At 63.4% G+C, this 25,695-nt stretch overlaps 1 protein-coding gene across 5 annotated transcripts in view; it reads left to right on the top strand.

Moving 5' to 3' along the window:
* CCDC85C (coiled-coil domain containing 85C) overlaps nucleotides 1-23,761 on the top strand; it is a 77,029-nt gene extending 53,268 nt beyond the window's left edge. Inside the window, exons 2-8 of one of the 5 annotated variants that reach the window (XM_019462229.2) lie at nucleotides 4,995-5,096; nucleotides 7,213-7,262; nucleotides 13,316-13,354; nucleotides 16,716-16,823; nucleotides 21,256-21,351; nucleotides 22,258-22,356; nucleotides 23,134-23,761. In XM_019462229.2, coding sequence (XP_019317774.2) covers nucleotides 4,995-5,096; nucleotides 7,213-7,262; nucleotides 13,316-13,354; nucleotides 16,716-16,823; nucleotides 21,256-21,351; nucleotides 22,258-22,356; nucleotides 23,134-23,223 — 584 coding nt within the window. In that variant the 3' untranslated portion in view covers nucleotides 23,224-23,761. The remainder of the gene's footprint in view (nucleotides 1-4,994; nucleotides 5,097-7,212; nucleotides 7,263-13,315; nucleotides 13,355-16,715; nucleotides 16,824-21,255; nucleotides 21,352-22,257; nucleotides 22,357-23,133) is intronic. The other 4 variants (XM_019462231.2, XM_019462230.2, XM_019462233.2 and 1 more) reach the window with 4 other exon arrangements.
* Nucleotides 23,762-25,695: the final 1,934 nt, after the last annotated feature.

Raw genomic sequence — 25,695 nt, 5'->3', positions numbered from 1 at the left:
TGCCTATCAGCTCTGCTTGCTTTCATCTCAGCCCAGGGCTCAGCTCAGATGCCGCCTCCTTCAGGAAGGAGCCCCTGATTTCTCCCTGCCCTCTCCCCCCCAGGCTGTATATACCTGTTCAGTCTTTGCCCCCTCTGTTAGGCTGGGGTACCCTCTGAGAAAGGGGACCATGCCCTTGGACGAGCATGCATGGCTGTTGGTCCTGCTGGTGCCTGGCTTTGTGAGCTTGGGCAGACCCGGTCACTCTGTGAGCATCCTTCTTCTCCTCTATAGGACAGGCTTTCTGCTGCCCTCCTGGCAGGGTCCCTGGGAGGGTTTGAGTGGGCGCACTGCACTGAGGTCAGGAAACAGCTTCTCGTGTCTCCTCACCTACGTCGGGAGCCTTCAACATTCCAGAGGCTTCTGTCCAGCAGAGGCCCAGCGTTCAGGAAGTAGGTGAGCCTGGGGTTAGAACATCCCCCGGGTCCCTTAAGGAGATGGACCATTTCCAGGTGCTGCTGGAGGGGACCGGGAGTGCGATGTGTCAGACGTGAGGGCGGCAGGGCCGTGCAGCTCCAAGACCTGCTGATCTGGCCTGTGGGCGGGACAGGGTGGGGCAGAGGCCCCTCGGGGACCGAGCACTGGCCAGCGGGGGCAGGGCGCTGCAGGAAGGGTGGCCTCTGCTTCCGTCTAGAGCCCGGGGCTGCACTGAACCAGAGGAGGCCGCTCCGGCCGTGCGTGGTCTACGAATCTCGCTTCACCTCCCTGAGCCTCAGTTACCTCATCTGCACGTTGGGGGCATCTCCCAGGCCTGGCCCCCCGGTTTTGATTTCCAAGCCCCGACCTACAGGTAGTGGTAGGCACTTGCTGTCCCTTGGGGCGGAGTCCTGGCTGGGGAGAAGGGAGAGAAGCCGAGAAGCCAGGTCCACGGGAGAGCAGATGTGCTCTCTCTCGGGAGCCGGGTCCACCCTCTGGGGCAGAGGGCCGGATGCCCGGAACGGCGATGTGCTGGCGTTTGATGAGGCCCTTCTGCCCCGATGGAGCCACAGGCCCCGGTGCCGGCCCATCTTAATGAAGTGGAAGGAGAAGGGAATGTCATCAACTGAGCGGCGGTGTGGAAATGTCAGCCACCCCCACGGAGGAGGCCCAAGGCGGGTGCGGCCCGGTCTCCTGCTAACGAATGGCCTGCCACCAAGCCTGCCTGTCCCCGAGACCTCGTGGGGACCCCGCTCCGCGGGAGGCGGCTGGGAGGGGGGCAGGGTTGGGAAGGGAAGCAGCTGGAGAGTCAGGCCCCATGTGTCACTGTGTGTCATTGTGCACCCCCCCCCCCCGGCCCCCACTCCTTCCTAGGCAGAGGGGGAAGATCGTACTTTCTCCTGAGCTGTGACAGACACTGTTGGCGCTCTGCCCAGATCCCCGTGGCACTTACTGCTTCTGTGTGCACCGTGCACTTCACCTGCTGGTGCCTGTAGCTCTCCGGGTGGGCAGCGCTGGGGCATTAGCACCTGTCCCCCGCGAGCTGCCCCCAGCAGCGAGCCCTGGGGCAGGGGGTAACTCTGAGACCCCCCCCCCCCCCGGGCAGATTGACACCAGCTTCATCGGCTCCTTCTGTTCCCCGCCTCACCTCCCGACTCCCGTACCTGGGCTCCCTGGGATCACCTCCCACACACCCCGCGTGTACTTGAACGCCCGCCGCACCCACACTCAGACGTAAGTTCGCGGTGTGGCCGGCCGTTGCTGTTGGATGAGATTCGGAGGAACGCTTGCTCTTAGCACCTTGGATGCTCTGCTTCTGGGTCTTTCTGGGGTGTCCTGTGTGGGGTGGGGGTGCTGTGTCACACATGGTCTCAGGCTGAGTGCTTTTATTGGAGCTCCTGCCAGTGGGACCTTGTAGGGTGGAGAACTGACCACCTGGCAGGTGTTTAGACTTTTCCCGAGGGCCTGCTATGTGCCTAGGGCTGAGTTGGTGACGAGGGTTTACAGGGATGATTGGATGTGGCCTCTGGCTCCCAAATTCTTTTTTTTTTTTTTTTTTAAATTTTTTTTTTTAATGTTTATTTATTTTTTGTGAGACCGAGTGTGAGCAGGGTAGGGGCAGCGAGAGAGGGGGAGAGAGAATCTGAAGCAGACTGCAGGCTCCGAGCTCTCAGCACAGAGCCCGAGGTGGGGCTCGAACCCACAAACCGTGAGATCATGACCTGAGCCAAAGTGGGATGCTCAACCGACTGAGCCACCCCGGTGCCCCTCAGATTTTTACCATTCGGACTAGAGGTGAGGCTGGGGAGGGTACCTGGCCAGGAGGGGGGGATGTGATGTGTCGCCAGACCCACCCTCTGAGAAGGCAGGGGTGGACTCGTGGTCTGTACCCGTGAGGGGATCTTGCAGACCCTGTGGGCTCCATGAGACCCTCCCGTCCGCGGGCTGCATGACCCTCCATGTTCTCCCGGGAACACGGGATCTGCAAGGAGGCCGGGCCGAGGGCCAACGCTCTAGCTCCCAGAAGCAAGAATATCGCAGGCCCCTCTCCCTTGCCGCCACCACACCCCCCCCCCCCCACCGGCCCCCAGATAGAAGCTGCATTGTGAATCCTCCAGAATTGGTCCGGTGAGGCCTGGGAGCAGCCTGCGGAGGTCTGAGGGGACACACTGGCCAGCCCAGCCCCAGGGGTCCCTTCAGTAGTCACCTCTCATTTTCCCCACAAACAGCCGAGCCGGGAGATGACGCATCCCTCCCTTGGGGCTCTGTTTCTCACCACTGCAAACCCTGGGATTAATTTAATTACACACTCATCTCCGAGAGGCTGGGGCTCAGAGGCGCCCAGCGGGATCACGAGTTGCCCAAGGCTGCTGGGAAGGATCATCCTCCCAGGGACCCCGGCCCTCCGGGGTCTCCCTCCCCTGTTCCAGAAGGTCCACCTTGCTGCCACTCTTCCTGCTGCAGGACACCTGCTCTGACCCATGGGCAACCAGATGTCTGGCTCCTGGGCCCCTGGCAGGGAGCAGAGCCTGGTCTGGGGAGCTGAGTGTGGGGATGGGATTGAATGTGGCCGAGGCAGCCTCGAATCCTCTTAAACTCGGGGGGGGGGGGGGGTGAGGTGGGGTGGGGGAGGGGGCAGACTCAGGCCTCAGGAACGGCCCCCAGACCAGAGCTGGGAGAGGTGGGCAGAGGGGGCGCTGATTGGCCATCCTCCTGGCCACCCTTCTGCTTCTGTGATGTCCGTGGGTGGCTCTGCAAGATGCTGGTGTGAGAATTTAATCCTTTCTCTCTCTGTTTTTTTTTTAATAGAAGAAAGATTTCTCCCTCCTCTGGAAGTAGATTATTTGAAAATTAACAACGAGTGGTGTGGATAAATAGTCACTTGTCCCCGTATGTGAGCACCACCGTTGATGTCCCCACGTACCTCCCTCCTGAATTTATTTCCTTGCATCGATATTTTTACGCACAGGAGCAACTGTGTGCACCTTTTTACGTCCAGTTCTTTCCACCGGGGGGGGGGGGGTAAAGGGTTTTCCATACTGTCGAGGAGAGACATCCTTCTTCAGCGCGTCCTTTGAATGACAGGGCATGGCTCTCTGCTGTCATTGGACAAATGGTTGTTTCCATTTCTGGCCACTGTCACCCACGGTCTGCATTCCTCATAATCAGAACGAACTCTTGAGGATAGATTCCATCGGACGCATCAGATGATTTAAAATGTTTTGAGACCTCCCCTGTTGTGCTCTAGGAATGAGAAGGAAAAGCCCAGCAGACCCTGGTGGTCTGAAGGATACTCTGTTCTCTGCAGCTGCGTGGGGTTTGGGGCAAACCTCAATGGTGGGTTGAGTGGGGGCAGCGCCGGGTCTGTGCCCCCGTGTGGCCTGTGTGCTGTGGCCCGTGGGCCCTGAGGTCTGCTCCTGGCAGCAGCGGGTGGGGGGGGCTGGGGCGTTGTTGGGTCATTTGTGGCCTTGCCTGTGTCCCTTCTCCTGGTGCCGGCTCTGTCCCCGCTCTCTTTTCCTCGCTGCCATGCTGGGAGGTGCGGGCTGGACCCGGCCGTGGCTGAAGGATTGGCTTGCTCGAGCAGGAACAGTGGTGTGTGTCCGGCCCGCCCTCAGTCCAGAGAGGGCGCTGAGGCTCGGTCGGCACATCTGCTGACTCCTTCCCAGTCCGTGACTCTGGCTGTGGTCTGACCAAGAGGGGCAGTGCTAGGGGCACCTGGGTGGCTCAGTCATTCACGCCGGATTCCTGCTTTCGGCTCAGGTCACGATCTCAGGGTTCGTGAGTTCAAGCCCCGCATTGGGCTGTGCGCTGACAGCGTGGAGCCTGCTTGGGATTCTCTCCCTCTCTGTCCCTCCCCCGCTCGCTCTCGCATGCTCTCTCTCTCAAAAAAGATGAATAAACTTAAAAAAAAAAAAAAAAAGGAATGCTAGGAGCTCCTGGTGGACCCCTAGAAATTGGCAGAGGGAGACAGAACCACCCCTATACCAGGAAACCGGGGCGGAAATGTGCCCACTTCCCGATGGCTCGTGGAGGGCAGGGCAGGCCCCTGGTGGCGTGCAGGTGACTGGTCCCCTCCTGAGTTCAGGGCTGTGCCTGGCAGTGCTGCCCCCGGTGGGGGCCGCGGTGAGCAGGGGGGGCCGGCTCGCCGCCGTGCCCGAGAATCAGGCGGTCGCGGAGGGTCCAGGAGAGAGGCTTGACCAAGAATCACGTCTTCTTTCTGGGACGCGTGCCAGCTCCTCCTCACGGTGCTGTGCTCTCAGCTCACAGCAGCCAGACGCTTGGGGTCGTGGGCCCCGGGCGGCGGGGAGAGGGTCTGGCAGCCTGGGCCCTGGGCTCCCCTGCTCACCCGCCCGCAGCGGGGGACGCCGCTCCCCTCGGCCTTCGAATCTGCAAAGTGGGGAGGATGCCTGTTGGACCCTCGCCAGGTGGTGGGGCTGCCGGGTGGCACCCCCGGGGTGGGTCTTCCCTCCCCCACCGACCCCACCCAGAGGGAGGCCACACAGGGCTCGGCTAGTTACTTGGGTCTCCTTGTCTTAAAGGGCGAGACGAGAGAGCTGGGAGATCTCTGCAGCGTGTGTCCGATTCCCTGGCTGGGGTCCCAGGGAACCCTCCTGCCAACAGCACGCAGAGGACACGAAGAGGTGGGGAACCCCAGCTGCACCCCCTCTGCCTCCCCATGCCCAGAGGGGCCCGGCACACCCTGAGGCCTTTCCCATCAGGCCTGTTTGCTTGGGTGTGATGTGGGAAGTGTCTGTCCGTCCTGGCTGACTGAGAATAAACTGAGGCTGGGGGGCAGGCATAGGGCATGCACACGGGGTCCTAACGGGGAGGCCCTTGGGGACACCCTCCGCCCCGGGCTCCCGTCCCACCTCTGCTGCTGCCCTGAGTTGTGCCGTGAACAAACCACTTCAACTCAGAGCCTTGATTTCCTGGCCGTCAAGGAGCTCTGCAGGGCTGGGGGGTGGTGAGGTGGTGTGGGGGGCAGCCCCCCACATGGGGGCTCCCCAGTGCCATCCCTGAGGGTGAGGGCGGCAGGCCTGCGGGGGAGCCGCCCTCCTCCCTCTCCAGCAGGCCCCGCATTCCTGGGAGCTGAGTGGTGCTGACTTGGGGTGGGAGGGGCCTGTTGTGTCATTTCTCAGGGGTTAGTGGGTGGGCCCGGCCATCCCCCCCATTCCTGCTCCCGGGCTGGGCTGATGCTCCTGGGCACAGTCCAGGGCTGGGTGGGCGGAGCTCCCGAAGGCCCTGCCCATAGTGCCCCCCAGCAGGCAGGTCACTGGGCAGAGGGGGCACCTCTGTGTGCAGAGTGCCTCCCGTAGCTGGGGGTAGCCTCAGAGTGTGGCCTTGGTGGCCTTGCTGATGGATGGGCTGGAGCTCTTGAGGCCTGGGCCGAGCCCCAGCCCCAGCGGAGGGAGGTTCTGGCCTTCTGGGGAGGGGACCGCCAGCTGAGCATGAGTGGGGGGGGCGGGCATGATATCCATATCACCCAGGGGCTCATCGGGTAGTGCTGGCTGTGTGCGGGGGGCAGATGCTTCATTTTCCCTAGGTGGCCCAATGGTCCAGCTTGTCCTACAGCACAGGTGTGTTATGAGTCCCGCAGGGTCCACCTCCCAAGGCAGTGCTATAGAGAGGTGGCTTTGGCCGAGGGTCCGGTGGCTTCTCTGGTGGCTTTTCTTTTTTTTTATTCTTTAAATCTTTATTATTTATTTTTGAGAGAGAGAGAGAGAGAGAGAGAGAATGAGCAGGGGAGGGGCAGAGAGTAGAGGGAGACACAGAATCTGAAGCAGGATCCAGGCTCTGAGCTGTCATCACAGAGCCCGACTTGGGGCTCGAACCCACGAACTATGAGATCACGACCTGAGCTGAAGTCGGATGCTTAACCGACTGAGCCACCCAGGCGCCCCATGGTGACTTGTGAGATAAAGGGCTGGGGAGCCCGGGTGTCCTGTTGAGGGCAGGAGGAGCAGTGAGTGACTGGCCCGGTGGACGGGGTGTAGGCTGGTGTCCGGGCCGCGTGAACCCCGGTGCGGTGCTCATGTGGACAGGAAGCACGGAGCCTGTCCCTTACCGGGTGACCTGTCTTTCCACCTGCACAGCCGCACCTGCCGTGATGGTGGCGTCCCCTTGCCTGCCCTGCCCTGCCCCTCCCTGCCGTGTGTCCCGCGGCCCGCTCCTGGCCCCTGTGCTCTGGGTTGCCCTCGGCTTCCACCTCGGCAGGCTCCCTCACCCCAGCCTGGCCCGGGGTGACTGGGTTAGCGCTTCTGTCCTCTGCTGGTGGGGCTGATTTCTAGCCTGATGGGGAGGCAGGACCAGGGCTCTGGGAGGCAGGACTGGGCAATTTATCTGCCTTTCTGATGTGACTGTAAAACATGTGAGGGTGGTGAGGGAGGGTGGCTTTCACCCCCTGCCGCTTTCGGAAACTGGGGGTGCACGGTTGGGGAGCGTGTCCCTGGCTTGGCCCAGGGCGCGGCCGCTGGCTGCTCTCGTCGGCAGCGTCCTCCAGGAAAGCTGGTGGCTCGCCCACAGTACGTGCGCCTCCCGAAGTTCCTGTGTGTCAGGCAGGGTGGAGCGGAGGAGTCCCGGACGCCTCAGGGGCCTCAGTTTCCCCACTGTGCCGGGGACGGGGCTCCCTGGACCCCATACCCCGCTGTGTGCTGCCCCTTGGCTGTGAGGGTCCCATCAGGGCCTCCGATCGGGGGTGTGGCTCTCACCGGAGACCGAGTCTGATGACTAAGATGCTCCCTACTTGTGTCGTTACAGATCCCTCGTCCACCTACATCAGGCAGCTGGAGACCAAGGCCCTCGCACAGGTAAGCTGACTGGGGGTGGTAGACAGCGGGGGGCACTGCTCTCGAGGGGCCCCCACCCCCACCCCCCACCCCACCGCTCCAGTGCCCACCCATGTCCCAGCCTACCTGGGGCTTATAGCCACCCACCTGCCCCCACTGCCGTCCGGAGTCACCCCCTGGAACTTGGGGGTCACGGACCTAACCCTTGCGCCACGGCCTTTGGGGTGTCTCCCATCACAGCCTCTCCCTGCTGTCCCCAGGAGTCTGTGAGCTCCTCGGGTCAGCCCTAGGCCTGTCCCAGAGATGGTGTGCACTGTGCAATTGCTGAAGAAGGGGCCGCTTTGTCCCTCGGATGGGCAGATCGAGGCCGGAGAGGGGGCAGGCACACCCCCACTCTCTCCCGCATGGAAACCTCCCTGCTCCTGAGCACCTTATTCCTTTCCCGGCCGGGGTCCGCCCTCCGCCCACAGGCAGATGAGGCTGTCTTATCACCGGCTCGTCCCCGGCACAGGGAGGGCAGGTTAGAGGCTGGAGGATGAGGACAGCACAGCGGGGAGGCCGGGCAGGGTGACAACCAGTGCAGGGGTGCACACGGCTCTGCTCCTGCTGAGGACGGCTGGAGCGGAGCAGGGTGGTGACTGCAGGACGGGGGCCTTCTCTGCCGTGGGTGGGGACAGGGACGGGAGGCTGTGGTCAGCCCCGTGTGGGGTCCTGGGGGCCACCTGGCTTGGGCAGCCGCTCCAGCCTCTCTCTCCCTTGTCCCCATCCTTGGCTTACTCTCCCCTCCCCCTCCCCTGCCATGCCCCCAGCCCCTAAGAGTTGGCCAGAATGCCCAGAGCGTTTCTCTGGGAACCAATCCCGGGGAGGGCTCAGCTGCCCGGCCCCGTTGCTAGGCGACCAGCAGGCTTGGTGCCACTGTCCCGCTTGGGAAGCCCGAGGCCTCCTCTCTGCCCGTTGGGTGGCTGCTGGGAGGCTCACGGCCCTGGCACGCAGGACAGCTCCCACCACAGCCGTGCCACGCCTCACCCCCACGTGGGCTGTGTGTGCAGTCCCACAGCCTAGCAGGACTCACTTGTCCACACCGCCAGGGCCACCACACCCATGCTGTGGTATGTCACCAGACACTGAATTGCAGGGCTGGTTTGGTAACTCTCTATATGGTTCAGGTGCTGTGTGGCAGAAGGGCTTGGCCACAAGACCTGTTGGCTTCTTTGCCTCCTCGGGTGGGGCGGGGCTCGGGTCTCACCTGGCCCGGGGGGCGGCGGCGGGGGGGTTGCTGGGGCACCTTGCATTCTGAGTGGGCCTGATGTGGGGGTTGATAAGGAGGGTATGTGGCCTGGGCTGCAGGAGCTGTAGGCAGAAGTGATGCTGGGAGAATTGGGGGTTGGGGAGGGGCAGATTTAAGGCTCGGGGGCCTTTGCCGTGGGCAGGTGCCCACTGGACGGCAGAACGAAGGCCGGGACCACGATCTGGACCCGAAGCTTCGGGTCAGTGGCCTCGTGAGTCTGTCCCAGCCTGACTGTCCTTTGTTTCATTGTTCCCTTGGAGGAACACGTTGAGAGCCCAGGCCCCGAATTCAGGATGCTGTTTGCGATGTGGTTCTGTGGTCCAACCGGGCATTGCTTGTGGTCCCTTTCCCACAAACACAGGAGTGTCCCCGACCTCGGGGCCACATTGTCCCACTGGGAGAATATACCCCGATTCCCAGTGGTGGGTCTGGCTGTGGACTTGGGGGAGATGTGCACACACTCAGGACCTGAAGTAGGGGTCCCTTCTAGTCCTTTCTCCCTGGGGGCGCCCCTGCTGTCACAAGGGAGGCCCCGGATGGCTGTGCGCGTTGGCCCCGTGCCCACATGTGCAGAGTTGGAGGTTGTCAGGGGCTCTGTGTCTGGGCAGTAGGGGGACAGCAGACGCCTGAGCAGTGGTTGGCTCTGCCCGCCCCCCACTCTCCCACCCCCAAGCCTGCTCGGACCTGCTCCCAGGGGTCATACCTGGGGCCTTGGCCTGGAGGCAGCAGCAGTAGGGCTCTGTCCGTCCTCCACTGGTGCCCACGCCTGGGCCAAGCAAAGATACCCAAAGATGGGGGCTTGCAGACCCTCACTGGGATCCAGGCTCGCTGGCTGCAGGCGGTTAGACTGAGATTTAGGGACAAGAATGAGCTTTGCCTGGCTTACTGCTAGTAGAGGGACAGTTCCGGGGACTCAGCATCCAGCGTCCCAAGCATCCAACGTCAGCCACGTGGTGCTGGGGCCTCGGCCCCTCTCCGCCAGTGCGCTGTGTGTCCTTGACCCCTTATTGTAGCAAAACGGTTGGGCCTCAACCTACAGTCAGCAACGACACCCAGGAGCCACTGGCAGAATGTCTCCAGGGTCACGGCCGGGGTTCCTGCTGCCCTCCCACCTGCTGTCACCAGAGCTTGGCCCCGAGGGTGGGTTGGTCATCTCACTGCAGAGGAGGGCACTGCTGTTCTGAGCCTTGCAGGAGAGATGAGAGACAGACAGAGACAGTGAGACAGCCGCCCCCCCCCTCCCCCCCCAGGCCTGCTGTCAGCTTCCTAGTGACAACTCAGACCTCATTTGCTTTTGGATTCCTGGGGCAGCTCAGATGGCACCATTCGGTTTGCTCACCTGTGAAATGGGCTTCGTGTATAGTTCGTGTATAGTTGGTGACCTGCTGTGCATGGCCCTAGGGGTTCGGGGGTGACGAGGCACGGGCCTGACCACCTCCTTGTTCAGCTAGCAGGACTCATGTGCATGAGGAGGCTGCCGGAGGAGGACGGCAGAGGCGGGGAGAGCCCCCCAGGTGGGACAAGGCCCACGATGGGAGTACTGGCCTCGTTCTAAGAGAGTCCAGGGAAGGAGGGGTTCAGGCACGGCCCCCTCCCGACAGCCTCCCTCCCCAACCGCCCCCAGGGGGCTCGGTCCTTAGTCTGAGCTCTCAGCCCTGTGAGCCGCCCTCCCTTGCCGCTAGGCTGTCGCGATCCTCCCTTGGGGAGCCTGCCCCCCACCCCTGCCGGGCTGTCGGCGACTCAGGGACTGGCTGCTGGGTCCGACCGGTCACATCTGCATCTCCGGGGCCTAGCTCAGCTGGACCAGGTGGATACATCTCGGGGAGCCCCTGGCCACCCACCCACCCAGAGTCCTGGGGCAAGAGGGGAGGCTGAGGCTGGCTCTTGCCGAACCAAGGACGAGCTGCTTCATGAGGTGTAGTGAGCCGGTCATCTTTGGAGGCAGTCACGTGATGGATGCCCACATTTGGGAATCTTGGAGAGAGAGATTCCTTCCTGCCACGGGTGGGCTTCTGGCCTGGGTCTCGTGAGCTCGGGCTTGTCAGATTTTATGATTCTGGCACTTAAGCCTTGTCGTTGAGATCAAACCGCACGGGAACCGCAGGAAAGTCCGGCACCTGCCGTTTCGGCGAAAAGCAGGAGAAAGTGCTGTTCCTCTTTGAACCATCTTAAGGGGACGTGGCTCTGGGGTCTGGGCCTCTGCGGCCTCCGCTTCCCACTGCCCCCGCCTCTCCCCTCCCCTCCCCTCATGGCCTCTATTTAACTCCAAAATAGCTTTAATTAAAAATGTGCCAGAGTGTTCACAGACTAAATTACCGTATTGCAGTTCGTATTTTCTTTCTCGTGTCGGCTTTAAAATTCCGTCAACACAGCTGCCTCCTCTGCAATGATTCATCTCGAGCCCCCGTACACATGATTCCTTTTCCTGTGGATTCTGTGCCCGGCCGGGCTGGGGTGGGGGCGGCTGTCACTGACGCCGGGGCCTCGGCTCTCGGTTCCCTCGCTTAATCCCCCTGCTGGGCTGATAAATGAAAGCCTCCGTGTTCGCCCAGAAGCCAGCTTTACAAAAGAGCCAGTGACGTTCGGGCTGATGTCACACGGGGCAAGTGGGCAGCCATCCTGGGGATGGAGGCCGCGGTCCAGGCCCGCCTCCCTCCTCCTCACCCCTGTGCCTGCCCTTTCTCTATCCTGCCACGCCACGCAGGGTCACCTGAACCACTCAGGTTAGAAGTGACCCCAGGACTTACACCAAGCGCAGATGGGGAAGCTGAGGCCTGGGTGGAGGAGGGCGTCCGGGCCTGAGTGACTGTATCAGTGTCCTGGGGCCGCTGTAACAAAGAGGCATAGACCGGGTAGCTTCAGCAACAGAAGTGTGCTATCTCATGGTTCTAGGGGCACGGGGTCAACGTACGAACCTGGGGGGACACAATCTAGCCTGCAGCAATGGTGTCATTGGCCTGATGGTATGAAGAAGTGGGTTTGGGCTCTAGAGGAATTGGAGTTCAAATGATGCCCCAGCACTCACCTGCTCTGTGGCTTTAGGCATGATGCGTTACGTCCTGATGCTTCGGGTTCCTTACCTGTGAGGCAGGGATGACGGTGATGCCCACTGCCTGCCGGGCACTGCCTGCCCTTCTCTCTTTTTCCTGCTCTCAGGGACCTGGGATGTTCAAGGTCTGTGGTAGACTTGTGCCCACCTGGCTGGGCCTGGCCCGTCCCTGTATGAACTGCTCCTTTCTGGCCTTTGTCTGAGTTTGGAACCATACGGGCCAGGGGACAGCGGAACAGTCTGCCACCCTCTAAGCCTATGCTGAGGCCTCAGTGCTGTGTTCTGAGTCCCCGGGGAAGACCTGTCGTCCTGAGTGGCCCGTTCCCTTGCCCAAGCTGTCCAGAGACGCTGGCCTCCAGTGTTTCTTTGGTGGTGCCTTCTGGGACAGGTCGCTGCTGGTTGACGGGCCCTGGGCTGTCCCTGCTTGAGGCATGGTGGTCACGTCCTGCTCCCTCCCTTGTGAATGGTGTGCTTTCTGGATCTCTGGAGGGCTTTAGCTATGTCTTTAGCAGAACCTCAGAACCGGTCCAGCCTCTCCTTCAACCAGGGAGGAAACCTTTCTAGCATCTGAGCAGATGGTCTGTCTAGCAATATGGGCAGAAGGAGGCTAGGAATATCACCTCTGTCCCCTCTATGCCTGAGGCTTAATCGCTGTCCACTGTGAGCCACAGGCTGGGTGACCGTCAAGGCCAAGCCCAGGACTGTAGGGCTAGAGGGACTGGTTCAAGTCGTCAAAGTGCCGCTTACCAGCTGGGGGGCGTTGGGCCAGGGGCTTAACCTCTCTGTGCCTCGGTTTTCTCGTCTGTACAATGGGGACACTGATGGTGGCCGCCCCAGGATTAAAGGGCAAATCCCGCAAAGCACTGAGGACTAGGGCTGGCCAGTGGAAAGAGTCGTGGGCCATCCAGCAGCCGAGTGCCCTTCGTGACCCCGATTTACCTGCAAGCAGCAGAGACCTGGAACACTGATGGGCTGCTCAGACTCACCCAGCCGCGGTGGGATTTGGATTTTGCAAATCCGTTCCCCTCCCCAAAGCCCCCCACCCCGTCTTGGGGAGATCCCGAGGCCTGTCCCTCACTCTCACTCACCTTATTGCCGAGGGGACCTGTAAGGAAGGGGCCGATGGTCACTGTGGCGGATGAGACCGTCTGGGTGTTCTGCCATCAGCCGCACGCTCGAGTTTGAAACCTGGGATTTGGGGTCTGACATTGCATGGGGAGTAGGGACGCGGTGCCAGCAGTGGGTGAGTAATAGTAACCATACATTCGCCATGCGTGGGGCCTCCGCTGCCTGATCTGAGCACCGATTAGGAAGAACCGTCTGGGCCCCCAGCCACGGAGCCGCTGCTTTCTTCTTAATGGCCTGCAAATGAGTTCTGTTGAAATTAAAGGGGAAACCGAGAAGACAAGTGTGGCCGGACGGTTGTACCAGCATGCCCGTGTGAGGGGCCTCGATGGTCACCCCCCCCGCCCCTCCCAGCCGGCGGGCTGGCATCTCGGGGCGCCTCTAGGCCAGTGCAGGGGCCTGGTGTGAGCCCCAAGAGGGCTGAGAGCGGGCCGGGCGCTCGGGCAGCCCTTGTAAACATGGGGCTTTCCAAAAACGTGGGGGCTCCGAGGTGCCCACCCCGGCCCGGCCGAGGCCCCGGCACCTTTGGGCTACCGAGGGACCAGGGGAGGGGGGGCCGAGGGGGGCCGTGGCTGGCATTTCCTGGGTGACACCGCTCCTCTTCCCTTGCAGCCGCCCCGCCCCTGCGGCCGCCCGAGAAGCTGGTTTCAGGTAGAACCGCCTGGCGGGACGTGTTTGCAGTGGTGTCTGTGGTGGGGGCTGTTTTGAGTGCTGTGTGCTGTCCTGTCTCCTCCGGGTCTCCCCCGGCCCTGGCACCCTCCTGGCACTTCCTGGGAGCTCACCACCCCCAGGTGCCCCGGTTCTGCCTCTAGATTCTTCCTGGGGTCTGCCCTTCCCGAGCTGGCATTGGTGTCCAGCTTTGCCGAACGGCAGCAGAGAGCCACGGGGCAGCGGCCTCCGCGGTGCCCCACGCAGGCCGTGCTCACTGAGCTGCCACCGCATCCACTCAGCTGGCATTTGTAGTCCCAGTGCTCTCCGGACGCCCCTTTGTCAGCGTTCACCCTTGAGGCCCCACCTCCCGGTCCTGGCTTCGCACGGTAGACACTGCGTCCCTGCCGGGTGCACGCAGTAGGTGCTGCCCGAACACAGCCCTGCCGGGTGCACGCAGTAGGTGCTGCAGCAGACGGTCCCTCGGGGACCGGAGTCCTTTGGGCAGCAGGTGGGAGGGGTGACAGCTGCTCTGAGCCAGCCCATCCACAGCTGCTGCCCAGGGAGGGGCACGTTGGCGGGGTCCTCCCTTTGCATCCTGCTGTGGCCCTTTTCTGCTCCAGGAGGAGCCCTCCGACGGTGCTCCCTGGAGCCCCCCGGCGGGCAATGGCTGGGGAGCCCGCTGCATGCCCGCGGGGGCCCAGAGGGGCTGGGGTAGCCTGAGTTCACACCAGCGGACTCGGCGGAGGGGCGGAGGGAGGGGGGCAGGGGCGTGGCCTCCCGGGTGTCCCCCCTGGCTGGAAGGGGCAAACCTGTTTGCACTCCATGTGCCCTTTAAGGATGTGGGAGCCCCGCCCACTCTGTGTGGCAGATCCTTTCTCCCTGGGTCCTGAGGGACCTTCGTTTGGGATCCTATCCCATAGGAGGGCAGGCATCCTGTCCCCGCTTCCTGAACCACCCTGAACAGGCCCAGCCAACCCACAAGGCCATTTCAGCTCCGCGTCCCCTAGGCGATGAAAACCTAAGGATTTCATTCTTGGGCACCAACAGGCACATCCCAGGATTTTTCATTCGGATTGAAGTGCCGTTATGGTCCCTCATTTTGATGTGTCATTAGTCCCATTGCCCCTAACAAGAGATCGTGTGTCTTTCCCCCGCCAGCTTGGTGGGTCACTAATAAAGTTCTGTGGACGCACAAATATCTATAGATGATCACTGAAGGCAGGGGTAGGAATTGCATGTGCTAATTAAAAACACTCCCTCCCGCCCCCTTGTACATACATGTCCTCCCGAGGAAATGATCCGGGGGGAGGGAGGGGGCTACATAAACCAGTGTTCTCAGTACCAACACGGGAGTTCCTTCTGAACCCATTTGGTCTAGCACCAGAGGAGGTGTGGGCAAGGGGGAGACGAGGCCCGGATGAGGTTCTAGACGGTCCTTTGGGGAAGGACAGGCAGCGTCCAGCCGGCCTGGTCCCAGGGACTGCTGGGAGAGAGCAGTGGCTCACATCCCTGGCCGTGTGGCCAAATAAATGTCAGTGTGTGAGCTGCGCTGAGTCTTACGCCTGGGCTCTTTCAGCAGCCTGGCCAGGCGGGCGGGGCGTGCTCCTGCAGAATGGTGGCAGGGGGCCTGGTGAGAGCCTGGTGGCACTGGGTGTGGTGTTCAGCGTGACTGGGGTTAGAACGTACTGTCCATTGGAGACGAGTTGGTAACTGTCACCTGGCCAGGAAAATAATTGGTTGGGAGTTTTGCCTTTGAGTGAAGGTTGACCCCCCTGCCCAGGGTGGGCGAGCCCGAGAGGCACAGGTGCCCTGATGAGGGGGGGGTCCCCCTGCTGGGGGGGCGAGGGGGCAGAGTCTTTGTCATTTTGGTGTCAGGTGGCAGAGGGGCTCCGCTAGATCGGACCCCTCGCTGGGCCACCCACCTCTGGTCCAGCCAAGGGTTGGCCATAATCAGGGGGCGTGGCAGTCACATTTTAAGGGTTCTGGTGACACCGTGCTACACTTCAGGGGCCACCATGGAGGGTGGGCCGCCACTTCTCTCCCCTCTGTGCCTCTTGGTAACCTTTGTTTACACTGAGGTCTTCCTGGAGGCCATGGGAATAGTTGTCTCTGGTCCTGGCCAAGGTGCTTGGGGTGGGTGGTGGTAATCTGGTGGGTGACTGCTCAGATCTGCTTTCTGATGTTTGCTCTGGCGGCCTCCACGGGGCATCTGCCTTAATTGGGTTTTTATTCTAGTCCCACAGACGCTTACAGGGCACTGCTGTGTGCCCCTGAGCTGGCCCCCTGAGACCTGGGGGGTCTGACCTGGGGGATCTGCTGGGGATGGGAGGGCGGAACATGGAGCTGGTGAGGCTGGAGACCCATGAGAATTGCGGTCTGTGTCCAGCAATTGGCAGGAGGGGAACAGGCTGCATGTGGGTCCCTCCCGAGCCAGCAGAGGGGGGCTGGTGAGCAGGAGGAGGGACCCCCAGATGTGGTTGCTGTGCCATCTGGCTCACCTGCCCCTGCTCTGGCCTCCTCCCCTCCAGGATCTGTTTGGGTAACTGGGCACCCTGTTGATTTACGGGACATTCTCTGTTTTATCTGCCCAACAGCGTGCCCTCAGTTCCTTTGAAGTAGAAACAGGTGTCTGGGCCAGAAACACCAGCCCAGGCTCTTAGTGATGGAGGGGCTTGTGCTCAGCCGGACCAGAGGGCCTGTGTTGGATTGAGCGGGACCCCCGGATCCCCTCCCTCTGCGGATCACAGCCCCCAGCCTCTGGGGGGCATTTGCTTGGCCTTGAGGAAAATCACCTAAGGCCAAATATGTGTTCATTCATTCACTCACTCACTCACTCACTCCTCCACCTCTCCCTCCCTCCTTCCTAAGCATGCACTGATTCCTGTGGATACAGAGGGGTGAGACGCAGGAACTACATTTGGGAGCTCCTGTCCTATAGCAGAGGCTGAGGGCGAGCACTGAGCAGAACAGAGTGACAGGCTCAGGCGTGGGAGGTGGGAGGGCCTTCCGGTGGATGCGGGCCCCAGGGGCCGGAGACGGTGTTCCCCAGGCTGGGCTGGGCAAGTGCAGGAGGCTGGAGCAGAGGAAGGAGGGCCGGGGGTGGGGGTGCCACGCACTCATTTCCTCATTTATTGTGTTCAAGCCGCATTGATACAGCACGACCTGGGGAGCGACACGGAGTCCCCTGCCTCGTGGCCCCAACACGTGAGCAGGGAGGCTGGTGACAAGGGCTCCCGCTGATGGCAGTGAGGCAGGGAGAGGGGAGGGAGGGTGCAGACCACTGTGTGGGGGCGGGAGGGCCAAGTCTTCACGGGGCACAGTCCTTGGGCCCCTCTAACCTGTCCCTCTCCCCCCCCCGCAGCAGGCAGGCTCTGGAGAGTTCCGGACTCTGCGGAAGGGCTTCTCCCCGTACCACTCGGAATCCCAGCTGGCGAGCCTGCCGCCCTCCTACCAGGACTCCCTGCAGAACGTAAGTGCCCCTTCCCCGGAGTCGCACTTTTCACGTGTGGACCCGGTGCCTCCAGAATCCACGTTCCAGTGCAGGGGTGAGGCTCTGCCTGTCTGTCGACCTGCCCGGGCCAGTGGACGGTCCATGACCGCACCTGGGACTGGGACCCTCGTCTCCGGCCTGAGCAGCATCCAGGTCAGGCGAGGGCGATGGGTCAGAGCTGGGGCTCTGCCTGAGTGGCCCTCCGTCCCCTTCCTTCCCCCCTCGTGGCCCTCGGAGGCTTGTGCGGGCCCCGCGAGGTGGTTAGAGATGGCGGCCGAGCCCGAGCGATGTTGGGGCGGCGAGGGGCCGCGTCTGGAGGCCCCGCGAGCAGCTGCCCAGGCCCCGGGTGCAGGGCACCTGTCACTTCTCGGCTCCGGTGGGCGGGGAAGGGTGCCTGGCCGGGGCTGGGGCCTGGGCGGCAGTGCATGCGATGCATAGTCGCTACCCAGGCTTTGTGACCGAGCGTCGGGGAGGAGCTCCGGTTTGTGCCGGGCGCTAGTTCACCCTGGGTCCTCCAGGGCGGTCCTGGGCTCTGGGCTGCCCCGAGTGCGGGAGGGGGGCGCGGCGTGGGGCCAGCTCTCCGGGATGCGGGTGGCTAGTCGGGACCGCTCCCTGCGGGCCAGCGTGTCCGCCATCCCTGTGCGACGTGTCCAGAGTGCACGGTCTGGGGAGGCAGAGCTCACTGGTTGGCCAGGGCTGGGAAGAGGGCCATGGGGATTGCTGACGAGTATGGGGTTTCTTTTCAGGGTGAGGAAGTGTTCTATTGGGATGATTGCGTACATCTGTGAACATGCCCAAAAACGCTGCCCGCGGACCCCTTGCCGCACGAGCTGGGCGGGTGACCGTGACTGGAGCGGCTTCAGTGCTCTGTGCAGCCGGGCGGGGACCCTGGCCATCCGCAGGGAACGGGCGAGGAGCCTGGCTGGCCTGAGGTCACTCTGCCAGGTGGCCGCTGCTCTCTCCCCATGACCCCGGCCAGCAAGGGTGACCTCGGGGTGCCCCTGCCAGGCCTCGCTGGGCCTCGATGCCGGCAGAAGCAGGCTGGGGCCGCCGCTGGCTGCCGGCCAGGTGCTGTGTTTTCTTTTGAGGCCCTCACACCTCCAGGAATGTAGCTGCTGAGGCCGACCAGACAGATAATCCAAATATTCATCCAGGAGCCTGCGGCCGGGTTGGGCTCCCAAGTGCTTTATGCAGAAGGGCGCTGAGAAGCCCAGGGTGCCCCAGTGGGGGCTGGCTCCTTGCTCCTTCACTCCGCCGCCCCCCGGCCTCCCCAGCGCCCCACCTCTGTCCATCCCGTGGCTGTGGAGCGCTGTGTGCCGGAGCCGCGGCGATCTGGGGACCGGGAAGGGCGATGCCTCCTGCGTGCTGGCACCGAGCCCACGTGGGCCTAGAGGCCAGGGCCAGTGTGAACCTCCTTCAAGGCCGGGGGCGGGTCTCTGGGGTGCACAGAGAAGGTAGGGTGTTGTAGGGGAGGCTCAGCCACAAAGGCTGCGGAGGCAGCAGTGGATGGCCTGTGTCTGGCACGTGGGTCCACGGGGCGAGTGAGGGCTTGTATGGGGTGGACCCTCTGCCCGATGACGCTGGGGACACAGGCTCTGCTGGCCGTCTTCTGTAAGGTGCCTGTAGGTCCAGGGAGGGGGGGGGCGGTGAGGGAAGGTCGCCCACATGCCAGAGGGCCCCGAGGTGAAACAGGTGACCCTGTAGGGTGGGGACACCCTTTCCTTGCCAGCCTGGCTGTCCCCCCCCCCCCCCCCGCCCGCCCCACCTCTGTCCCTATCCATATTCCCCTCTCCCTGTCCACGTGAGTCAGAGGCTGCAGGTCTGTGCAGGGCTCCCCAGCTGCTCCCCACGAGGGTCACTGGCCCAGGTGGCCATGGGGCAGGGTGCCCGGGGGCCCAGCCACACCTCAGGGCCCCATGGAAGGAGCTGGCAGTGGCTTTCTGGCATTCTCCAGCTGAGAGCAGGATCAAGTCTTATGACAGGTCCCTGGGGGAGACTAGTCCCCCTGCCTTTTTTTTTTTTTTTTTTTTTTTTTTGGTCGACTTTATTTTTGAGCATGCAGTTTCCCTGTTTTGTTTTGTTTTTTTTTTTTGTGCATATTTGCAGATTTGTGTAATCATCACCCCATCTCATTACCCCATGAGGAAACTCTGTGCCCTGTAGCAACCTTCCCCACTCTCCCCTGCCTCAGCCCCTGGAGACCACGGATGTGCTTGTGTCTCCGTAGATTTCCCTATTCTGGACATTTCCTCGCGACGGAAACTTGTAGCGTGCGATCCTCTGTGACTGGCTGCTTCCGCGTAGCGCCCCGTGATGGAGGCTTTGTCGCAGCCTGTCAGCACCTTGTTCCTTTTCACTGTCGAGTGAGACTCCGGGGCGTGGATGTGTCACGTTTTGCTGATGCGACCATCAGCTTGCTGGGCATTTGGGGCTGTTCCCGTGCTTTGCCTGCTGTGAATAGTGCTGCCCTGAACATTCCAGACAAGTGTGTGTATGGACGTGTGGCTTCAGTTCTCCTGGGTACACGCTGGCCTCCCCGCCTCCGGCGCCAGCTCTGGAGCCACAGACCCAGTTCGAGCCCCACTGGGGCCGGCTGTTTGGTCTTGACCTCCTCTCAGACCCACTCTCCCATCTGTAAAATGGGGATGTAGAAAGATAACATCTGAGGGTTGCAAGCACTCGGTGCGCCGGGCGGCTCAGGTGGGTGCCGGCCCTCCCACCGCTGGGAGAGCTGTGTGTGGGGAGACCCCCGGGAGTACCACTCCCGGTGGCATTTACTCCTTAACACGTGCTACACGTCCAGCTCAGCTTCCTTCCCAGGACCCGCAGTGGCACGCTCATTGGCAGCCTGGTGAGGTGGGTCAAGGGAAAGGCTGGATTGCACGGCCTGCCCTGGCCACTCCTGGCTCCCTTCCTGCCTTTGCTCCAGGAAGCAGCCCCCTGGAGCAGCAATCGCCCCCTGCCCCGCCTATAGAGCCGGCTGTTCAGGGAGCCCCAGGTACAGATGGGACTGGAGGCCAGAGGTCCCTGGGCCTCTTAAGGGCTGAACGTGTGTGGCTACCGCCCCCTGCTGGCCGATGCGGGGAGCGCAGCCTGCCGGGCACATGCTTGTGTTCTGCCTTCCACAAGTCCCTGGGGACCACCTGCCTCCCCAGAGCCCTTGGATCCGTTTTTGATCTCTCCACATGACAGATCTGGCCTGGGCCCCAGAGACCAGGCAGCCTGGGCCACTAGACGGCACCCCAGGGCTCTGCACACACTCTGGGACACAGGGACCCTTTCATTGTCCAGATTAGGAAACCGAGACACAGAGTGGGTTGGGCCCTGCCTCAGGTCACAGCCAGGAGAGCTTTGCCCAAGTCTGCCTTTCCGGCCCCAAGGTTACGGGACCCGGCCTCTGGGTGGAGCCAGGAGAAGGTCCAGGTGGGGTGGGCAGATGGGGAGAGTGCAGAGGGGCTGGCCCACGGCAGAAAGTTCTGGGCCCCGAGAGTCTCTGCACAGCGTTGCCTTGCTGGGCAGGATCCCAGGGTGATGGCCCCACGAGCCTGCTCACCAAGCCTGCCTGGTCACTGGGGTCGGTGACTGGGAAAGAAACCAGGACCCAGAGAAGGGACAGCTGTGCCGGGAACCCCAGCTCCCTGGCCTCCCCGCCTGGGACCCTTGGTGTTTTCTATCTGGCTGCTGGTGTTTGCTGAGCCCGTTAGGCTCACTCCCAGTGTCTTCTGGTGTCTCTTGGCCTGGAGAGCTCCATCCTGAGTCCACCTTGTCTGGGGGCCCTCCTCCTATGGGGCCTCCCTCCAGGCCGGGCCCTGCACCCTGCCCATACCAGTAATCCCCGTGGAGAAGAAGCTGGGGATGCCGGGCACACCTGCAGCCTCTGACATTGGTGGGCCTGACATCAGGGGGCTGGACCCCCCTCCTCACCCGGCCTCGGCCCCCGCACCCCAGGCTGTGCAGAGTTGGGCACCTGGTTGCCGTGTCAGGTGTCGGCCGACTGCGGTGGCATGCGGTGGCCGGGCAGGGCTGGAAGAGTGTCCCTGGGGGTGGGGGATGGGTGAAGTCTGGTTTAGCCCACTCACCTGGTGTTGGCGGGGAGGGTGGCAGCTTTGGAGGCAGCCCCCCGCGGTTTGCTCCTTGCCAGTCCCTGCCATCTCTGAGCTGGACTCACTTCCTCCGGGAAACAGCAGGCCTTCCCCACGGGCTGTGAGGAGGAGCCCGCGGGACGGGGTGGGGGCCAGGTGCTGCCCCTCTGTCCTCCCTGCCTCCTCTCCCTCATCAGCCGGGCCCCATTTCCTCCTGCCTGGGCCCTGGCCCACAGAAGCAGGGACTTCTGTCTGCTGCCGGCCGCACTCGTGGCCACCAGCTGGGAGCCCTTCTGGGCAAGCTGCGACAGCGTGATTCCCTCCCACAGGGCCCAGCCTGCCCGGTCCCCGAGCTGTCCTCGCCCCCCTCCGCCGGCTACAGCTCCGCGGGACAGAAGCCAGAGGCTGTCGTGCACGCGATGAAGGTGAGGGCCAGGCCCTGCCCACCCTCACCCAGTCCCTGCCCCCTCAGGAGCCCCCAGATCCCTGGTGCAGCGGAGGACCTGGGACCTTGGACCTCACATTTGCTCTGAGCCAGTGGGCATCTGAGCAGCAGGGTGGGGGCTTTCGTCCTTGTGCAGGGGTTGGGGGGGTCGGGGTGACCACGAACACCTTGGAAATGTAGGTGTCAGTTGGCCGGAGCAAGCGTGTCACCTGTCCGCCATCCCTGCAGCTGGGGAAACTGAGGCCCGGGTGAGGTAGGGGAAGAGCCGGCGCTCCCCCAAAGCCTGAGAGTCGGGGGCAGGGCTGCGGTAGCACTAAAGCCCCAGCACCCCAAGGCCCAGCCTCGCCTCCAGGCACACCTGCCTCTCTGCTCAGGTGTAGGTCCCGCTGAGGCTCTCACTGCTCCTGGGGGAGCTCGCTCACCCGGACCTCACCTCCCACGGCTGCACCCCTCATCCCCCCACCTGTGCGCGCACCCGTGGACGCCCCACGCGTGCACGGACACAGGCGCGCCGTCCCCCGGGTTTGGGGGCCGGTCTGCGTCTGCGCGGATACAGCACACGCAGCGGTGACTGGACACGCCCACTCACCCGGTGTGTGAGCAGGTGCTGCCCTTGTCCCTCTAATCACGAGCTGGGGGCCCTGGCCTAGCACGAGGCCACCTGCCCGAGGGTAGTCCCGCCCAGCCTGTCCTCCCTGCTTCCAGGTGAGGCGTCCCCAGCTTGCCCCGCCTCTCTTGATGTGGGGGTGTGGCTTCCCTCCTGCAGAGCCACTAGGGGGAGGGAAGAGGACCAAAAAGTGAGGATGAGGACCCGCCCCTCCGGTCTCTTCGTGCCCCAACCTCGGGACCCTGGTCTCACCTCCGGCCCCGGGGCCTGTTCCCGCAGGTCCTGGAAGTGCACGAGAACCTGGACCGGCGGCTCCAGGACGGCTGTGAGGAAGGCCTGAGCGAGAAGGAGAAGGCCATCGTCCGCGAGATGTGCAACGTGAGGCGCTTCCCGGGGCCGCGGCCGGGGCGTGGGAGCAGGGAGGGCCCCAGCCGTCCCCTGGTGGGAGGGGCCGGGGACCTGGAGGGGGAGGCACCCGGAGAGCCCGGGGCCTGTCCTCACCCCGCTGCCTAACCCACTCCTCCCCGAGAATGGGGTCCCTGACCTCTGGGCTCTGTCCATCCCCAGAGCACCCCCCAGCCCCCCGGGACGGGTCGCGTTCACCCCACGTCCCATCCCTTGGGCCCCGGCCCCAGACCGCAGGTGTCTGGTGCCCCTGGTGGCTGCCGGTGGTGTTCAGACTGGACGTGTGGGTGGGGCCCTCCGTGACTAGGGCTGCATTGGTTTCTGGAAGCTGGGCCGTTTCTCTGGTTGTCCAGGAGGTGGAACCTCACCCGTGACCCCAGTGGCCAGTGTGTCATCATCCCTGGATCCTTACAGGACCCGGCGGGGGCTGGCCCGGGCCTCACGGGGGGGCGGGGTGTTCCCCCACCCCTCCCATGCTGCCTCCTGTACCTCTGGGTCCCACTGGACAGCCGCGAGGCCACGCCTGCACCCCGGCAGTGACGTGCTCAGTATGGCAGGCGTGGCCGTGAGGGGGGGTGACGTGCAAAGGTCTGGTCTGTCTCTGGGCCTCACACAGCCTCAGTTTCCCCTCCTGGCCCCGTGGCTCTGGGGACGTGGGTGGTTTGGAGGGGCAGTGAGGCGGTCTGTGCGTACAGGCCAGGGGGTGGGCTCGGGGTGGGCTTTCCGCTCACAGCTCGCCCCCGTCCGCAGGTGGTCTGGAGAAAACTGGGGGATGCGGCCAGCTCCAAGCCCTCCATCCGGCAACACCTGTCTGGGAACCAGTTCAAGGGACCCTTGTAGGGCTGCTCCCCCGTGGATGTGGACTGGCCCTGCGGGGTGTCCTGGGGAGCCGCAGGCCCCCGTCTTCTTTTTCTGTGGCGAATTGTACATAGGACGCTGCCCGCCGTGACCCGGCTGCCGTGGGTCCAGCACACGGACGGCCGGGCCCCCACCTCCCTCCTCACACACCAGCAAACCGGGAAGACGCGAGGCTGCCGGCCGTTCCGTGCAGCAGGACGGCCCGGACGGCCTCGTCCCTGCCCCGGGGCCCCACTGGTGAGGGGCTGAAGGCCGGCCTTGGCGGAGGGGCGCCTCGTCAAGCCTTCCACCCACACCAGACAGAGGCCCCCGGTGGCTGGACCTAACGCGGGGGGCCCCACTCCTCACCCATCTGCTGTGGCCTGAACGCCAGTCCGCTGAGCACTGGGTCCCGAGTCCCCGACCAAGAAGCTCCGTGTCTGTGGCTGGAGGCTCCGAGGCCCTTCCTCTGGCAACCCCCCCATGCGCAGCTCCCTGCTGCACGCTGCTGCTCGGTTTCAGGGTTCAGGCCCCCAGCCCCCCCCCACACACACACAGCCCCCCAATCCCGCGCCGGGTCGTGCCCTCTCTGGGTCCCTCCTGCCCGGTGCTTGAGGCATCTGCACTCCTGTGCTTCACATGATGGGCCAGGGGGGTGGGAGGCCACGTGGAGAGTCTCTGGTTGAGCCCCCCGCCCCGCTCTCTCCAGATGGGCGGCGCTGGGCCGGGCTGGGCCTCTGGTATCCCCCAGAGCCTGGCCCTCAGCCAGAGTCACTGTCGACGGAGCTGCGTGGGCGGCCGAGGGGAGAGTTCTGCCCTCTGTAGAAGGAAGGAGCCTGACCCAGCTCTGGCTTTAATTTGCCGCGTGACCTTCAGCAAGTCAATCAGCTTCTCTGGGCCCCCGGTGGGAAAACGAGGTCTCAGGTTCTTTCGGCCGTGCTCACCACCCAAGGCCACCAGCTTTATTCAGCCGGTGCCCTCAGTCGCGGCCTGCGAGCCCACGGGGCCCGCCTGCCGCAGAGGCCGCTGCTGGCTGGGCTGGGCTGGGCTGGGCTGGTCGGAGCCGGGGACCGAGCTGAGTTCTGCCTTGCTGCCTGCTCACAGGTGCTGTCCCCTCCCCTCTCTGAGCCTCAGTGTCCTCTGCCGGAGAAGGGACAGCATCGGGCCCTCCGTGCAGGGCTCGACATCAAACAGAGCTTCCGTGTGAATGATCCCATGCCAGCCATAGAGCGCGATACAGAAACGTGGAGGTTGGTGAGGAAAGCGAGGCCCAGAGGGTGAGCGAGCTGTGGCACGTTCCAGACGAGACCCCAGATGCTGGGAGGTGGGACAGACCGCCGCGAATGCTGTCGGCACGGGCCCTGGTGTCCACTCGGCACCTGGCCGCCCACCCCTCACGCCGCCTTCACTCGGCGGCGGTGCTCAGCAGGGCGCCCGCCAGCACTTGAGCCCGGGAGGCCGTCTCTGCAGTAGGTGGGCCTCGTCCAGGCCCCCGTGAGGCGCGGGGACAGGGCCAGGGGATGGGGAGGCCGCCCTGTTCCTGTCCCCAGCGGGGACTCTGCGTTGGCCTGTTGGTCATTGTGCCCTTGGGTCGTACGCTCTCAGGGGAAAGGCTCGCGGCCCTCGTTGTGCCCAGGGAGTGCTAAGTGGGTGCTGGTGACAGCCACAGGCATTTTCCTCTTGCCCTGGGGGATTACAGGGAGCTCTGGGCTCCTCCTGGAGGGAGCTTGCCTGTCACCAGGGGTTAGGTGTTTGGAGCTGGAGGGGATATCCTTGGTCATGGTACCGGGCAATCCCTGCCCTTGTGCGCAGTGAGCTGGGGGGCAGAGGCCCCTTCTGGATCTTGGGAGTCCAAAGAACCGCAGAGCAGCCCGGGGGGAGGGGGGAGGGGGGAGGGGTCCATTTTGGGTGGAAGCCACAGCTGGGAGCCCATTTTTCACGTTTGGATCAGGTTGGCTCGGCCACCACTGAAAATAAGCAATAAGTAAGGGCTCCCGGTAGCTGCACGTCTGCAGACCGACCCAGGGAAGAACCGCCTCGGAGGGGCCTCCCCCCCCGACCCACCCCGGGTGCTGCCGTGGCATCCAGGGGTCAGGCGGAGCGGAGCGTTTCTGCCCGAGCCCTCCTGTGTGCCACGGAGGCCGTGGAAGCCAGGTGCGGGCATCTCCTTCCCACCGCTGCTCGCAGTCCTGAGCCAACAGTGCGCGGGGATGGCTTTCAAGGACAGAACCGTGTCTGTGACGGTCACCTCATGTGATAAGCTGTTTAAAAGCCAGCAGCACCTCCGCCTGAACCCACACCCTGGGTGGCAGGCGGGTTCAGTGGGAGCCCACAGGCTGGGGAGGGTCAGAGGAGCCTCAGCCCTGCCACCAACTGGGGTGTGTCGGGTGACGGGGGGGGGGGGCCCTCCTCACGGTGGGGGTAGGGGTGTTGCTGAGCGCGGGTGGCCTTTCATAAAGGTCCCTGTACGTTTCA

Source organism: Panthera pardus, unplaced genomic scaffold (assembly GCF_024362965.1).
Source record: "Panthera pardus isolate Hobbes unplaced genomic scaffold, ASM2436296v1 HiC_scaffold_24, whole genome shotgun sequence".
NCBI lineage: Eukaryota > Metazoa > Chordata > Mammalia > Carnivora > Felidae > Panthera > Panthera pardus.
This window is presented reverse-complemented; position numbering and strand designations above follow the sequence as displayed.